The sequence below is a fragment of the Elephantulus edwardii genome, unplaced genomic scaffold (assembly GCF_000299155.1).
Source record: "Elephantulus edwardii isolate Elephantulus edwardi_28Jun2011 unplaced genomic scaffold, EleEdw1.0 scaffold00015, whole genome shotgun sequence".
In the NCBI taxonomy this organism is placed as follows: Eukaryota; Metazoa; Chordata; class Mammalia; order Macroscelidea; family Macroscelididae; genus Elephantulus; species Elephantulus edwardii.
The window spans coordinates 6,273,439-6,291,475 of record NW_006399765.1 but is presented as its reverse complement, the minus strand read 5'-3'; the positions used below and the strand labels follow the sequence as shown (position 1 = coordinate 6,291,475).

The 18,037-nt window shown below is 38.6% G+C and overlaps 1 protein-coding gene and 1 pseudogene across 2 annotated transcripts in view; one reads left to right on the top strand and one right to left on the bottom strand.

The window, feature by feature from the left end:
• CBFA2T2 (core-binding factor, runt domain, alpha subunit 2; translocated to, 2) overlaps positions 1-18,037 on the bottom strand; it is a 200,178-nt gene that overhangs the window by 49,725 nt on the left and 132,416 nt on the right. Inside the window, exons 2-3 of one of the 2 annotated variants that reach the window (XM_006881447.1) lie at positions 7,566-7,709; positions 4,119-4,360 (exon numbers count right to left, since the gene is read on the bottom strand). The exons of the other annotated variant lie outside the window; for it this stretch is intronic. Of the exons in view, the coding sequence (XP_006881509.1) occupies positions 4,119-4,360; positions 7,566-7,683 (360 nt within the window). The 5' untranslated portion in view covers positions 7,684-7,709. The remainder of the gene's footprint in view (positions 1-4,118; positions 4,361-7,565; positions 7,710-18,037) is intronic. 2 annotated transcript variants of the gene reach the window in all.
• On the top strand, positions 7,785-9,055 carry LOC102874509 (annotated as a pseudogene).

Here is an 18,037-nt window from a genome sequence, read left to right as displayed (position 1 = left end):
AGGGTCGCTATGAGTCGGAAACGACTCGACGGCACATAACAACAACAACAACAACATGATAAAGCTAGTGCAAAGCAGGAAAACTATGTATTATAAAATTGAACATAATAAGCATATCTCATGCAAGCACAATTGCACAGCTGAGTAGAATATACGCAAGTGCTAAAAGCCATGAAATAGAATGTCCACAGGAAGGATCATAGTATTGAGGGTCATAAAGGTCAAAATAAGCCTAATAGCCCAAAAAGACAATGTTCTACATCCTATTTTTGTGCATAGTAACAGAGGTTCATAAGCAACCACTGGGGGTATGCTAGAACTTCCTATCCAGCACTCTCTCTCTCTCTCTTTCTCTCTGTATATATAGATGGTGCCTATCATCTTCTTTATATACTTTGCAACAAATTTATTTTATGAATTTTTTTCATTTTCTCCTTGCTTCTCATCTGTTAGCCTTAAAAAACAAATTCTCTCTGTGTGTAAATAATTTCTTAGCTTTCCCCCCCCAAATACACTTTTTAGGTCATGTACAATCTAATTGTGGCCCTAAAAATACCACCCAACACGACAGACACATCTCAATAATAAAGTGTAATTTCCATTTTATTTTCAGACGAGTTTTTTCTTCAGCCTTTTAAGGAATCAAATCCTTATATGGGCTTTGGTGGTGGTCGTGGGGCAGCACCTGCAGGTCTAAATCTAGGTGGAGGTGTCCGGTCCTTTCGGGCTTCACGAGAACGGTTCCTCACCACCTTGCTGTGAATGGCACAACTCACACAGTAGTGTAGTTTCACAGAGAGCTTTGGAAACACATAGGCGTCGAAAACACTCGCTTTGGAAATGTCCTTGACAGCAGCTGCCTCTACTGTGTTTCGGATTATGAACTTCTTAATTGCCTTGTCTTTGGGCACGCACGGGTGCCATTCGTGCAGCGAGTAGGCTGCACGTGGCCGCAGCCCATTTTGGCACGACTGTTGTTTCTCCTTTTCTTTGTCATGTGGGAAGCGAGAGTTCAGGAGCATTTCTCAGCTTTTTGTATTAGCAGTCTTATACCATAATGAGGGAGCTCTGGTAGAGTAGTCTGTAGGGAGTTTCTCTGCTAATCCCCAAACTGGTGCCTCCCTTATTGGTTTAAATCCACCAGAAGCTCCACGAGAAAAAAAGAGGGGCAATCTTCGGAGAGATTTACTGTCTGTGTGGTTTATGGTGGCAGCTATGATTTGGTTCCGACTGAACAGCAATGAGGTACCATTAATTATTCTTTTATGATTAATTTATGCCACTTAGCACAATGTGTTTTAGTTTCATCCATGCTGTACAGTAAATAATAAATTCTTGATTGTTTATTGGTATTTTTGAGTATCAGAGTTGGAACTGACCCATAGCTGACTCTCCAGTGGGTTTTCAGAGGCAATTAATCAAGTGGGAAGAGGATGCCCATCCTTATCCTGAGTAGCAAACTATGTGTCTTTGGGACTGCAGTGAAGCTTTTTACCACTAGGTCACTGTGTACCACTGTTTTTTTAGCTCTTCTCCCACTGATGGGCACTTGGGTTGTTTCTAACTCTTAGCAATTATAAATAGTGCTGCAGTAAACATGAGCTTGAGCTACTTTGTTTTCACTGCCTGTGGAAGAGTGTGCATGTATCTACTATATGATCACTGATGGGAGGGAGAGGCCACAGGGAAGATCACACATGGATTACTCAAAACTCTTTGCTGTGTGTTTTGACTTTATGACCTGGCTCCATAGCCTTTGAATTCAAGTCCTCTGAATGTTTCTAGTAAATCTCTGAACATGGGATGGTAGTGTGAACACCTAATACTCCTTCTCAAATGGAGAAAATGTAAATGTCGATTAAGAGAAAAAAAGAAATTGTGCTATATTTGCATAAGAAGACACTATACAGAAGGAAAATGAATAACTCAAATATTTAATGATAGTCATTCATTGCTAGTTTCTTTTCCATAGTAGACTGAGAAATCTTTTAAGATAACAGCTCTTAAATGGTTTGTTCTACTTTATACAGTTTTTATCTATTAATACTCAACAAATGAGAAATTAAAACTGAGAGATTTAAAAAAGATATTAGTAATCCACTTCAAACTAACCTACTACATAGTCTGTGTTTTTCATAAGAAAATATGTAGTAGGGAACTCTGGTGGCCTAGCTGCAAGAAGCTGCACTGCAATCCGAAAGGTTCTCAGTTCAAATCCAACAGATACTCCGCTGTAGAAGGAGGGTCAATCTCCTGTGCCAGTTGAATCTTACTTGACGGTATACAAGAAAAAAACCCAAACACCCCTTCCCCCCAAAAAAAGAAAAAGAAAAAAAATGTAGTAATGAGAGTGGCTCTATTTTAAAATGTCACAAATTTCCTCAAACATCTACAACTAGGGTCCCTGGTTGGTTTCCACATTTCATCTCTTTTGGTACCAAGATCATATAGCCTCTGGAAGATTCTTCTATATGGAGTATCTTTTTTTTTTTTTTCTTGTATGGAGGATCTTCAGGCTTTCATTTTAATTCTTTATAAAGAAAAGGTTATGTTAGGCAACTAACTAACTAACTAACTAATTAATAGTACTATGGGTAGTACTAACTAACTACACAGCAAGTATCAACATGAATCCAATTCCCAGCTGGAGGCAGATCAAGGCTTCACTTGCAAGGCACAAAGATGGAGCTCCACCAGTCACTGGGATGTCAATGAATACATATGCCTGGGGCCTTAATGTAGAGTTATGATAAATCCAATCAATGAATATGCATGATTTCCTCATGAACCTTTCCTGAAGTTAGCCAGTTGTGGGGCCTTTGTCATTCCTACTTGCCTGTCTATTTCAGAAACAAAAGAACACTGTAATTACTGTGGATATTTTCAGACACCAGATACAAAAAGGCCAAGCTTAGTTCTTTGTCCCACACTTGTGAGTGAAAAGACAGTATCATAAATAGTTCATAAAAATAGTTTTGATCTCTGGTGGCCTAGTGGCAAGAAGCTGCACTACAATCCCAGAAGTAAGAGGTCTGAATCCACCAGATGCTCTGTTGGAGAAGGAGGGGCACTCTCCTGTACCAGTCAGATCCGATTTGATGGTTTTTTTAATATATATATATATTTAATATAGATAATATTTTATATAATATATATAAATAGTTTTGATCTCAAAGACTGTCTGCAAGAGTGTAGGGGAATGTGAGAAATCTTTGGATGACACTTGGACACTAGATTATGTTTATTAGAGGTCCTTTACAAACACCGGGAAATGACAGTTCCTCATCACCTCACCCAATTGTCCATCTTGGAAATTCTAAAGAAACTATTTGCAAGAGGAGCTGAGAAGATCTCTGACACTACAACTATTCCTTACTCACTATATTTCAAATTTATGATAATAGTAAAATATATACAATCTAAAATATACATCTATTTTGCATATTCAATATATACAACAGTGACAGCAAGTATATATATACATACACTGCAGGAGGGCAAGGCAAAAACAATGCTGACTGTGATGGATAAATTTATTTATCAACTTGGCTTGGAAATGATTCTCAGCAGTTTGGCAGCTATGTAACGATGAAGTCACCTCCATTTTGTGATCCATGTGGTGATGCTTATTTTCATACAATGCTAATTAATAGAGAATGACTTGTTTTTCTGGAGCAGGCTCATGTAGCTAAATGAGAAATGAATGTATTTCTTTAGAGCACAAAACTTACAATTTCACAACTTATTATTCTGGAAATTAAAATTACTACTTCTCTATTTTTTAGTTTAGAAACAATATAACAGGCACTGAATATATAAAACAAAGACCTTGGCATAGATGAACAGTGAGCTTTTGGAAACCAAGCTTTAAGTCAAATTAAACATGTTTATTGGAATTGAAATCAATAATATAAAACAATATAGTAAACATTAAAGATTTTACTTTTCTTACGACAAACACTGCTACCATGAAATCCACAATCCAATAGTTTTTAAACAGTATCGTGTGTGTAGAATTTGCTCCATTACTATATTATTGAATAATGAGCAAACAGAGCTACAATTACTTTACAGGTTTTAGTCTGCGTTTCACATTTAGGCAGTACTGCAGTACTTACCACTAGCGCCAGAACAAGAGTCCGCACTTTTTCCCCAATCTCAGGTGAGATGTCATTGCCAAACTGTTGGAGAGTGGTCAGAAAGCGCTTCAATTTGCTGAGCTGCCGAGCACCACAAGTGGCTGGCAATTGCTGATTTGTTAGCGCAGATGATGTGGAAGAAGCAGGACCATTGCTGAACCTTTGTGGTGGTGATGGGGCACCATTCAGGGTAGGAGGAGAATGGTTGATTCCATTGCTTACTAAAGGGGGGAAAAAGATTCTTTTTAAGTGCAGTGTATTTAACAAAGAGATCTTTGCAATTTCTAGTTTGCTCTTTAGCTTATTCACTAAATTTTGTAACAAACTTGTTAAAGATTCTCATTCACACACTGCGGCTGAGTTGGAACCAACTCAGAGCTGAATTTCCAGAGGTCTTCAGAGATTGTAAATCACACGGGAAGGTTGCCCCACCTTTCTCCTGCAGAGTATCTGCTGGACTTGAACCACCTGTCTTTGGATTTGCAGTGCAGTGACTTTTTGAAAGATAAAAAAATGTTTTGAAAGATGAATGAAAACACAATAGATTAAGTAAGATTTGGTTTCTGTCCTTAATGAGACTACTATATGGCAAATCAGGCTGTCTGGCAAAAAATTATGTAAAAGTAACAGAACAGTGTCATAGAAATATATAGAGAGATATCTAACCCCAGGAGCAATAAGCTGCAGTGACAAGTTTTAAAGAAGACTTCCTTTGATAGACAGATTTGTGTGTTCTCCTGGCAGCTTATATCCTTCACCAACACCAAATTTCAAAGGTATCAAATCTTTTTGGTCTTCCTTATTCAATGTCCAGAATTTGCATGCATATGATGTGAACAAAAACAGTATGGCTTAGGTTAGGTTCATTTAGGTTGTTAGTGACATCTTTACTTTTTTTAGCACTTTTAATAAGCTTTTGGCAATGTATTTGCCCAATATAATACAGCATTTGATTTCTTGACTGCTATTTTCATGGGTAATGATTGTAAATCCAAGTAAAATGAAATCCTTCATAATTTATGTTAACATAATTTCAATTCTTCCTCAGTTTATCAAGATGTTATTTACTAGTCTAATTATGAAGATTTTTCTTGTCTGGCAGGCTTTGCTTTTTATGAGTAAGTGCTACAAGTATTCTTTGCTTTTCGCAAGTGAGTTTGTATCACCTGCATATCACAGGTGGTTACTAAGTCTTCCTCTAATTCTGATGCTTCATTGCTCTTCATCTAATTAAGCTTCATGGATTATGTGCTTAATATAGAGATTGAAATGGACATATTAGTGTCAGCGTGGCTGGGTCAGGGTTCTTAGTGCTTTGGCAGTTAGGTAATGACGAGATGTGACAGTAATGCAATGATCCTTTATTATCTGAAAAGTCAATCAACTCTAAGAAGATTAAGGGTGGAATGTGACACATATCTTCAAAGCAGTGATCCAATACAAGGGAAGTTTCCTTCAATTCTGATGCAGCCTTTTCATAAAGTCTACCTTCTCCACATAGAGATGTAAACTCTGCTGCCTATGGACCTTCAAACACATTTTCATTATTTTTATTTCTTCTATATTTGCACATCTTACTATAATCTACTTTGCATTACTTACCAAACAGTATTGTAAATATCTAGGTGAGTTTTACTTATTACCTAGAAAAATGTTTAAAAAATTATTTTGCTGAATGATTCACTGTGTGAAAGAGTAAAGCTTGGGAAAAATGTTGGATTCTCTTCTTGTCTTCCATTTAAAGATTATAAGGCTACTATAAATAGAAGCTCAGTATGCAGTCTCCACAATCTAAAAAAAAAATAATTGTGTAAATGCCCTGCCATTTCTTTGTTTACACAGAAAAGGTCGATTACCATTGGAAAACTGTCTTCTTTTAAAGCAATCCATAAAAATAATGTATTATGGTGCTTTCAGCACATGATCACGCATTTCAAAATAAAACATATCAAATCCCAATGACCAGCTATGAAGGTAAGAAAGGACAAGATTTATATACACCAACACTTACTTTTTGTACCTTGAAATCAGAATGACAGCCTAGCTTAGACGCAATCTGTTTTATTTCATAACATTACCTTATGCCTAAGGCTGTTTAACATTGAATGGAAAATGGATTTTAAGAACAAGGATATTATCTTCATTTCATTCAATTTGGCTCAAACTGAAGGCTGCAGTTGCCAGTTACTCAATTTTAAAAGTCTTGGGAAAATAATAATTAAACTTTCTCTTTAGGTTGTACTTTTAGAATCTCTTCTTCCTTCTAAAATGATAAACTTTTGTGCAAGGATGGTATGGTACAAAGAAAAGTGCATGTAATGTGAAGTTGTACAGACAAGAGATAGAACTCCCTACCACCAATGATCTGACCAGGAAAACAGAGATACCTAAATAACAAAATATATACATCACTGAGAACTGCTCTAACTACTCTGTGAGCATTCCACAAACAGTAACTGTCTTTTCTGTTTTATGATGCAAAACATCAAGAAAAGAGTAACATGACTGGGGGAAGAGGAGTATGCATACTTACACTTACACATGTATACACCTACAAGGCATCATGGACAAAGACAGAATTGATAATTTTATATAGATACCAAAACCCCCTCCCAAAAACCCCAACAAACAAAAAACCCCACAAAACCCAACACCATCGGTGGCCTAGTGATACAATGTTTCACTGCCAACCTAAAGGCATTCACTTAGAATCCACCAGCAGTTCTGTGGGTGAAAAATGGGCAATCTCCTCTTCTATTATCTACTGCCTCTGAAAATCCATTGGAGGGTCAGCTGTGAGTTGGTTCCAACAAGATGGCACATAATATTACTTTTAATTCTACTTGGAGGGCTGATATTCCTGAGTTAGGGATAAATGTAGTTCCACCAAATTACAATGCAAATTACCAATGTATGCATTAAAGGTACTCCACAAACCCTCAATCAAACCTGATACTGTTTTCATTCTCAATGTTCTAGTGGGTTTATTATAGTATTGCATTGGGTCTGTATTTCCTTGATAACTAATGAGACTGAAAGTCTTGTCATGTATTTATTGGCTAATAAAATATTCTCTTTTATATAGTCCTACCATAAAAGTGTGCGAGTATTTTTAGTAGTGGCTCTATAATTTTAAGAGGTATACTTTGAATCTTACAAATAAAAATTTATTACTTTAGAGCTAGAGATGAAAATTGCTACTTATCAGATGAACAGGATGAAAAGTATTTTAAACTATTAAATTCCCAAACACCTACGTTAGGTAAGTACAATCCTGAGCGAGAAAAGGTAATTTATAAAAGAAACACTATATATATATATATATATATATATTTAAACAGCATTCTGAAAGTACTATATAGTATGCATGTCACTGAGATTCATTGTCACTCTGAACCACTAACCAAAGTAAGTAAGGGGTCTCACATGCTGTTGGAGTAAATGACACTGGCCTCGGTCCTCCAGGATTTATGGGTGGGAGAGGTGGCATGGTGGGAGGTGAGGATCTTGACTGTATCTTCACTTCCACAGGTGATCCAGGCATTGCTGGTACTCTTTTCTCAGAACCAACTGCAGAGAACAAAAAGAATAATAAGATAATAAGAATACCATCATCATTCAGCATGAGAGAAAAGCTGTACAAAAATGGGGAAAATCGCTGGGGCCCCAGGGTCCGTCTCCGAGGACGCAGCACGGTCTTCATGTCTTGCCGAGGCTCAAGGGGGCTTTGGTGACCTAGTGGAAATTCGAAATGAGTCCCATGACTATCCTCATAGAGTGGCCAAGTTTCCAGAAAACAGAAATCGAAACAGATACAGAGATGTGAGCCCATATGATCATAGTCGGGTTAAGCTACAGAATACTGAAAATGATTATATTAATGCCAGTTTAGTGGACATAGAAGAGGCTCAGAGGAGTTACATCTTAACACAGTGACCTTGAGAACATTCTTCAGGCTGTCAACCATTCCCGCCCTTCCCCACTAAAAAAGTAAACTTAATGTTCCTAAGGGTCCACTTCCTAATACGTGTTGTCATTTCTGGCTCATGGCTTGGCAGCAAAAGACCAAAGCAGTTGTCATGTTAAACCGAGTCGTGGAGAAAGAATCAGTTAAATGTACACAGTACTGGCCAACAAAAGATGACCAAGAGATGCTGTTTAAAGAAACAGGATTCAGTGTGAAGTTCTTATCAGAAGATGTGAAATCATACTACACAGTACATGTGTTACAATTAGAAAATAACCATAGTGGTGAAATCAGAACAATATCTCACTTTCATTATACCACCTGGCCAGATTTTGGAGTTCCTGAATCATCAGCTTCATTTCTCAATTTCCTATTTAAAGTGCGAGAATCTGGCTCCTTGAACCCTGAGCATGGGCCCGTGGTAGTCCATTGCAGTGCTGTTATTGGGTGATCTGGCACTTTTTCCTTAGTAGACACCTGTCTTATTTTGATGGAAAAAGGAAATGATATTAACATTAAACAAGTGTTACTGAATATGAGAAAGTATCGGATGGGACTTATTCAGACACCAGATCAACTGAGATTCTCATATATGGCTATAATAGAAGGAGCCAAGTATATAAAGGGAGATTCAAATATACAGAAACAATGGAGAGAACTTTCTAAAGAAGATTTATCTCCTGCTTTTGATCATTCATCAATCAAAATAATGACTGAAAAATACAATGGGAACAAATTAGGCTTAGAAGAAGGAAAATTTGTGAGTGACCGGTGTACAGGATTGCCCTCTAAAATGCAGGATACAGTAGAGGAAAAGAGTGAGAGTATTCTCCAGAAACGTATCCGAGAAGAGAGAAAAGCTAACACAGCTCAGAAGGTTCAACAGATGAGACAGAGGCTAAATGAGACTGAACGAAAAAGAAAAAGGCCAAGATTGACAGACACCTAAGTGTTCATGACATAAGAATATACTGCATTCATAAGAATATACTCCATCTATAAATTTTGAACCATTGATGTGCAAGCAAGACATGACGGCCACTGTGGAAACTAAAGTGAGGCTGATAGATCTTTAGATTGCCTTACAACTGTCTGTTTACAAAGTAAACTTTATATCCAGGGAATGAAGAACACCCACCAGCAGAAGACTTTGCTAATCTAATTTGGTTTGTTTTTACATGTGTGTATGAAATGAAGAAAGATGTAAAAGAAAGAAGTGAAAGGAAACTACTTTGTATTCTACTGCCATTCCTACTGTATTTTTATACCTTTTGGCAGCATTAAATATTTTTATTAAAAGAAAAAAAATGGGGAAAATCACTTAATATCTAAAACGGTCTATATACACTCATGTATATTTACACTCATGCTGAATTAATTTGTCTTCTGAAAATCTGGTCATTATAAAAATCTTTCCAAGTGTTATTCCCCCCCCAAAAGAATACCATTATTGACTGTAAAAACAGAAGGAAAACTAATAAGATGGGGATAAAACTCCAAAGGGAGAAGGGGAGGAGGCAGGGGAACTGAGGTTGGGGAAGGGAGTAAATCACAAGGTCATATAGTTTAGTGGATAGAGGTAGGGGGTGAAGAATTTAGGAAAGATCAGGTGGGTACCTGAAAAGATGGGTAATAGTAAACATGGATCAGTGGTGATTAATTTTCTAAAACAATGTATGAGAATGATCATATAAAACAATGTGAATTAAGTTAAATGTGTAAAATACAATATACACAAACGAAACATAATGTATATGAATTTGATATATAAACCAAGATAAAATTTTAAGAAAGGAATATTAACAAAATAATGAGTACACATTTTTTCCCCCTAGAGTACTAAGAAATTATGATGGTTAATGTAGTGGGCTAAACTGTAGGTCCATAAAAGAAATGTGCAAATCTTAACCCCTGGAACCTGTCTGTGACCTGATCTGGAAAAAAGAGGTCTTTGTAAATTTAACAGGGAGCTCTGGTGGCACAGGCCATAGGGAGTTGTTCTGCTAATCCAAAGGCTGTGGCTGTCTGGTGGCTGGAATCTACCAGCAGCTCTACATGACAGAGCTGGGAAATCTCCTATGGCACAATTTACAGCTATGAAACCCAATGGTTTCTGTATTTCAATTAGAGTTGCTTCCAAATTGACATCATTGAGTTTGAGAACAGATAAAACTGAGATGAGGAAATAATTCTGGAATACATGCTGTTGTTAGGTCCTGTCAAGTAAGACTCACAGTAATCCTATGAACAAGAGACCTAAATCTTGTCCTATTCTCTACCATCCTCATCATCTCTAATCTACTTCAACCCAGTGCTGCAGTTAACACGCATATCCTTGGGAGTCTTCCTTTCTTTTGCTGACCTTCCACGTTCCCAAGCATGATACTGCTTTCCAAAAAAATGGGACATTCCCAGCAACATGCCCAAAATATGTGACACAAAAGCTTCTCTATTCTTGTCTTCAAGGAGCACTCTGGCTGCACTTTTCCCAGGGCATATCTGTTCTTACCCACCGCCACCCAATTCATGGGCTACTCAACACCACAATTCTTCTAAATCATTGCCCAGTTTTCAGATGCACAGCAAGTAATTAAAAAGACCTTGGCCTGAATTAGGTGCACCTTAGTCTTCAAATTAACATTACTGGTTTTCAGTATTTTGGAGGGGTCCCTGACAGTGGATTTGCCCATAGCAGTGAATCTTCCGATCTCCTGACTGTTGGCACAAGGGTATTGATTGTGGATCCTAGTAAAAGGAAATCATTAACAGTTTCAATCCCATCTCCATATATTATGCTGCTGCCTATTGGTCCTGTGGTAAGGAACACTGCTTTCTTAATATTGAGATATAAACTGTATCAAAGACTGTAGTCTTTGATCTTCTGCAGGAAGTGTTCTAAGTCCTCTTCACCTACAGTAAGCAATGTTATGTCTTCCTTTGATCTTTATGCCACACTCTTCTTCATACTGACTGTGTGGGTCTCAAAAAACTATGGCTGATATTGAGAAGAATGGCAATCCCAGAACATTTAATTATGCTCATATGAAATCTAGACCTCAATCAAGAAACAGCTGTGCCCATGGAGCAAGGAAACACTGCATGATTTACAATCAGGAAGAGTGTATGTCAGGGTTGTAGTCTTTCTCTATACCTCATCAATCTTTATGTTGAACAAATATTTCATGATGTTAGAATAATTGAGTGGGTCCTAAATCCAATGACAAGTGTACTTATAGGAGAGAGACAAAGACATACAGAGACAGACACACAGAGAATGGAACGTGAAGGTAGAGCACAGAGAAGTGCAGTCACAACCAATGAATGCCAACAACTAACAGAAGTTGCTGATAGCTGGTTCTGACTCATGGTAGCAGGTGCAAAGAATGTACTCTTTTCTAGAGTCTTAAGTGAGAATGTGGCATTGCTGAATTGAAAACTTCTAGCCTTTAGAACTGTGACAGAATAAATTTTTCTAAAAAAGTCATCATCTGTGGTAATTTGTTATACTGACCAGAGGAAACTATTATCAACTTGTATGTATAATTTGCATACAATAAGTTACTAATTTTAAGTGTACAGTGTGATGAGTTTTGACAAATGCAGTTATCTAACGACCACTACAGTAAAAATTCAACATTTTCATCAATCAAAAGCAGGGGGAGGGGTAATTAATCATGGAGTTGTACAGTTTGATGGGTCGAGGGGTGAGGGAAATTGGAATAATCCGTTCTGAAAAAAATGTATTTGAATTTTGTAAATAAACTAGTATTTTTTTTTAAAGTTCCCTAGGGACTTTTTAAAATTTTTAGCTGTCATGAAATACAGAACTAAACTGCCATATCAACTGTTTATATAGTACAATTCAGTAGCATTATTTGTATTCCTCATGTTGAGTAAATATCACCATTGATTTTCCCCCCAGCATCTTTTACAGACTTAGTACTCCATACAGACGTTAGTACTCCTACCAGACCACTCCCCTACTCCTAGATAAACTTTACCCTTTATGCGTTTGACTGTTCTGTATGTTTGATAGATGAGAACATATACATTTTTTGGTTTTTTCCCCTTTGGCTTTACTTAATGAAATGTTTTCAAGGTTCATTCATGTGACAGCATGTATCAGAATCTCATTTCTGGTTTTGTTTCTGCTTTCAATTCTTTTTGGTTAACACCTATGAGGCACCATGTCTCACATGATGCCTCTATGTTTATCTTTCTGAGGAGCTATCGTAATTTCTTACATAATGGTTATACAATTTTTCCAACAATGGATTTGGGTCCAAATTTTTCCACATCCCTGCTAACAGATGGTTTTCTATTTTTCTGATAACCATCTTGTTGTTGTTGTTGTTGTTGTTATGTGCTGTCGAGTCGCCTGCGACTCATAGCGACCCTATGTACAACAGGCCTAAACTCCGCTCTGTCCTGTGCCAATCGCACTGTCTCCGACACTCCCATCCCAATCACTCAATCAATCCATCTCATAGAGGGGCCTTCCTCTCCTGCGCTGTCCCTCCACCCTCCCAAACATGATGTCCCTCTCCAAGGACCGGTCTCTCCTCACAACATGTCCAAAGTATGTTAGACGGAGCCTCAGAATCCTTGCCTCTAAGAAGCCACCCAGTTTAACCCTTTCCAGGACAAATCTGTTTGTTTTCCTAGCAGTCCATGGTATTCTCAATACTCTTCTTCAGCACCACAGCTCAAAGGCATCAATGCTCCTTCTATCCTCCTTGGTCACTGTCCAACTCTCTGATGCATAACAGGTGATTGCAAAGACCATAGCCTGTATCAGACGCACCTTAGTCTCCAAAGAGACACCACTGCTCTTCAGCACTTTGGAGCGGTCCCTAACAGCAGACTTTCCCATGGCAATGCGCCTTTTAATTTCCTGGCTGCTGGTGCCAAGACTGTTGACTATGGAGCCAAGCAAACTAAAGCTGTGTACAATCTCAATCTCTTCACCATCCATCCTGATGCTGCCAGTTGGTCCAGTGGTGAGAATCTTTGTCTTCTTGACATTGAGCCTCAATCCATATTGTAGGCTGCAGTCCTTGACACTCTGCAGCAGGCGCTTCAGGTCCTCTTCAGTTTCAGCAAGCAGGGTTGTGTCATCTGCATAACGCAGATTGTTGATAAATCGTCCACCAGTCTTGACCCCACATTTCTCCTCATAGAGCCCAGCCTCCTGGATAATCTGTTCTGCATATAGGTCTTAGTGGGTAAAAACCTGCCACAAAAACACCAACCAACCAAACTCTCTCAAACTCACAGCCATCAAACTAACTCATATGCCTTTGCATAGTCAGTGAAACACAGACATTCCTCTGGTACTTTTTGCCAAGATATGCAGTTCAAATCTTTCATCTGCTCCATGGAATAAAGATGGGCATTCTCCTTTCTTGTGATTTACTGACTCTGAAAACCAGCTGGACAATCAGCTATGAGTTAGTTCTTACATGATGGGTCCCAACTACAACAATAATTGAAGAGGAGCTCTGGTGGTATAGGATGTAGGGATCTGTGCTGCTAATCCAAGGTGGTACCACTTTGACAATTTGAATCCACCAGCCACCTTTTTTGAAAAATAAAACTTTGGGGAGCTCTGGTGGCCTAGTGACAAGAAGCTGCAACTACAATCCCAGAGGTGCATGGTTGGAATCCACCAGATGCTCTGCCGGGGAAGGAAGGGCAATCTCCTCCTGTACCAGTCAGATCTGATTTGATGGTACACGCACACAAAAATAATAAAATAAAATAAAAAAAAAAACTTTAATTTTATACTGTTTCACTTAAACAGTTTGTATACAATGCTTTTGACATTGGATCTTTCCTATTTCCTTTACCCACCCCATCAAACTGTGTGACCCTAATATTAACCATCCCTACCCCACCCCATCCATCCTTACCCTTCTGCTCCCCTCTCCCCACCTTGAATCCTCATATATGTTCTACAATAATGGTCTTATACAGTATTTATCCTTATGGGACTGAGTTAATTCGCTTAGTACATTGCTCTTCAATTCCTCCCCAAGTCAGATAGTGATTTATAAAATCATTGCTCCTGCATGTTGCGTAGGATTTCATCATGAGATTGTGCCAAAATTTCTCAATCCATTCCATTGTGGTTGGACATCTGGGCTGTTTTCATGTTCTTGTTATGGTGAATACTACTACTATGAACACTGGTGTATAAGTTCCTGTTTCTGCCTCAGTTCTCATTTTCTTGTATATTTTAAGCAGTGGAATAACTGGGTCATACAAAATTTCTATGTTCAGCTTTCTGAGAAAACGCCAAACTGCCTTCCAGAATGGTTGCAGTGTTTTACAATCCCACCAACAGTGTTTAAGAGTTCCTATTCACCATCTTCTCCAACATTTATTACTTGTTGCCCTTTTAAACTTTGCCACTGCTACTGGAGTGAGATGGTTTCTCACTGTGGTTTTGACTTTCACTTCACTTATAGCCAGTGATTTTGAACATTTTTTCCTATGTCTTTTGGCCATCCAAATATCGTCTGGATTACAGGGGATTTTTATTTTTGTTTGTTTTAGTTTTATATTTAGGTCTTTAAACCATTTTGAGTTAATCATAAAACACATCAAGCAAACTCCTGCTGAGCCAATTATGAATGAATGTGATACTGTGTTGTTGTTGTTAGGTGCAGTTGAGTCTAATACAACTCACTGTGAACCCATGAACAAAAGATCTGAACCCTATTCTAGCCTTATTCTTCCCCATCCTTACACTTACTGACACACAGAGCCCACTGCAACAGTCACTATGTCAATCCACCTGGTTGAGGGTCTTCCTCTCCTTCATTGACCCGCCATACTTCCCAGCATCATATCCTTCTCCAAGGAGTAGCACCCCCTAGCCACATGTCCAAAGAATGTGAGGCGAAGCCTCATCATTCTTGCCTCCAAAAAGCACTCCAGCTACATCCTCTCCAAGACATTTGCTGACTGTTCTCTTGGCCGTCCATCGGATATTCAGTGCTTTTCTCCAAAACCATAGCTTAAAGGTGTCAATTCTTTTTCTGTCATCCTTATTCACTGTCTAGCTCTCAGATGCACAGCAAGTAATCGGGAAAAATTATGGCCAGAATCAGATGCACCTTTGTCTTCAAAATGACATCACTACTCCTCAATACTTTGGAGAGATCCCTAAATGCAAATTTTCCCAGTGCAACGCTGTCTTCTTCTTTCCTGACTGCTGTTACCAAGGGTGCAAATTGTGGATCCAAGCAAGATGAAGGTGTTGACTGTTTCAATCTCTTCTCCATCCATCATGATGTTACCTATCAGTCCAGTGGAAAGAATTTTTGTTTTCCTGACATTGAGATGCAATCCATATCAAAGGCTACATTCCTTGATCTGCAACAAGTGCTTCAAGTCCTCTTCACTTTCAGGAAGCAAGGTAATGTTGCCTGCATAATGCAGGCTATTGGTAAGTCTCCCTCTAATCCTGATGCCACACCCCTCCTTATAGATTTCAGCCTCGTGGATAATTTGTTCAACACACAGATTGAATAGGTCCATGGAGAGAGAATACAATGCTGGCGTACTCCCTTCCCAATTCCAAACCATGCAATGCTCCTCTGCTCTGTTCACACAACAGCCTCCTAGTCCAGGAGCACAATCAAGTGCTCTAGAATTCCCATTTTTCTCAATGTCAGCCACAACTTGCTATGAGCCACACAGTCAAATGCCTTTGTATAGCCACTAAAGCACAAAGAGACATTCTTCTGGTATTCCTTATTTTCAGCCAGGATCCATCTGGCATCAGCAATGACGTTCCTGGTGCCATGGCCTCTTCTAAAACCTGCTTGAACTTCCGGAAGTTCCCTATTTACTTTTTCAGCCATTTTTGAATGATCTTCAGCAGTATTTTGCTTGCATGTGATATCAATTATATTGTTCAATAATTTCCACATTCAGTTGGATCATCTTTTTTGGGAATGACTTCTTCCAATCCGTTGTCCTCCAAATTTTCTGGCCTGGACTGGTGAGTGCATGCAAGGCTACATCTGTTAACTGAAACAAGTCAACTGGTATACCATCAATTCTTGGGACCTTATTTGTTGCCAATGGTTTCAATGCAGCAATGTCAATCAATTACTTCTGGTACAGTGACTGTGTGTATTCCCTCCATCTTCTTTTGATGCATTCTAGGTCATTCAATATATTGTCCATAGCATCTTTCAGTATTGCTACATGAGGCTTAAATTTATTTTTCCATTCTCTCAGCTTGAGAAATGCATAGTGAGCCCTTTCCTTTTTATTCTCCAATTCCAGCTCTCTGCACATAACAGTATAATGCTTGGCTTTGTCCTTCTGAGCCGCCCTTTGATATCTTTTCTGTTCAGCTTTCACTTTGACATGTTTAGCCTCTTGTTTAAATAAACAGGATCTGGTGGGCAGGTCTTTGTATTTAAAAATCTATAGGGTTCTGCCTGAAGGTGAGTCTCCAGATTGGAACAGGCAGAAGCTGGAGGCTGTTTTTGTGTGACCCTATAGGACAGTGTAAAACTGCCCTATAGGGTTTCCAAGGCTATATATCTTTACAGAAATAGACCATCATTTCTTCCTCTCAGAGTAGCTAGTGGGTTTAAACTGCTGACCTTTTGTTGACAGCAGAGCAAAACCACAACTCCTCATACTTCTATATAAATAGTTTCAATTTCATTTTAAAAAGCACTCGGTGATGCTTCCCCTTACTCTTCTCCTTAGCCTTCGAACCCACCATAATCCAGCAATGTTACTAATGCTCATGCATTTTTGTAGAGGTAAATTATACAAATATACATGCGGGACAATGGGAGACGGATGTTGAAGGGAGTGGGTAGAAGTGAATGGGTATCCTGGCGGATAGTGGAGCAGGGAAATAAGTGGGTAAAGACACATGTGCCAAGGGCAAGGACAACACTGATACGAATGGTTAACTGTACAATAAGGGATGTATCTTTTACTTTTCTGTAAAACGCTGGTCTGATACTTCTCTAAATCTGAACATTCAGATTAAGACAGACTAGGAAGGACTGGCCATCCACTTCTGAAGCAGCAGGCCTCCAGAAACCTTATGTACAACAGAACACACGTAGATAAGAGAAAGGGCAACTGAGGTTGAGCTTTCAGGTATGGAAATACAAAGGAAGAGGAATGGTTGTAAGCAGACAGTAGTGATTGGGACATGGAATGTGAGAACCATGAATGTAGGTAAATTAGATATCGTTAAGGAAGAAATGGAACACATAAATATTGACATACTAGGCACTGGGGAGATGAGATGGACTGGCATGGGGAATTCTGAGTCAGATGATCATATGGTACAAAGGTGAGGAAAAATGGAGTTGCTTTCATCGTTAAGAAGGCCATTGCTAGATCCATCTTGAAGTACAATATTGTGAGTGACAGGATAATATCCATACGCATACAAGGAAGCCCAGTGAATACCACTATCATTCAGATATATGCACCAACAATGAGAGCCAAGGAAGAGGAAATAGAAGATTTTTACCAACTTTTACAGTCAGAGATTGATTGAACATGCAATCAAGATGCACTGATAATAATGGGTGACTGGAATGCAAAAGTTGGGAACAGAGAAGAAGATTCAGGAATTGGAAAACATGGACTTGGTGACAGAAATGGAGCTGGAGAGAGGATGATTGAATTTTGCACAATGTTGCACATACTTTTTTTAAGAGACATAAACACAGGTTATATACATGGATTTCACCTGATGGTATGCATAGGCATCAGATGGGTTACATCTGCGGAAAGAACCGCTGGAGAAGCTCAATATCAGCTGTGAAAACTAGGCCAGGAGCTGATTATGGAACAGACCACCAACTACTCATATGCAAGTTCAAGCTGAAGTGAAGAAAATGAAACCAAGTCCACGGGAACCAAAATATGACTTTGA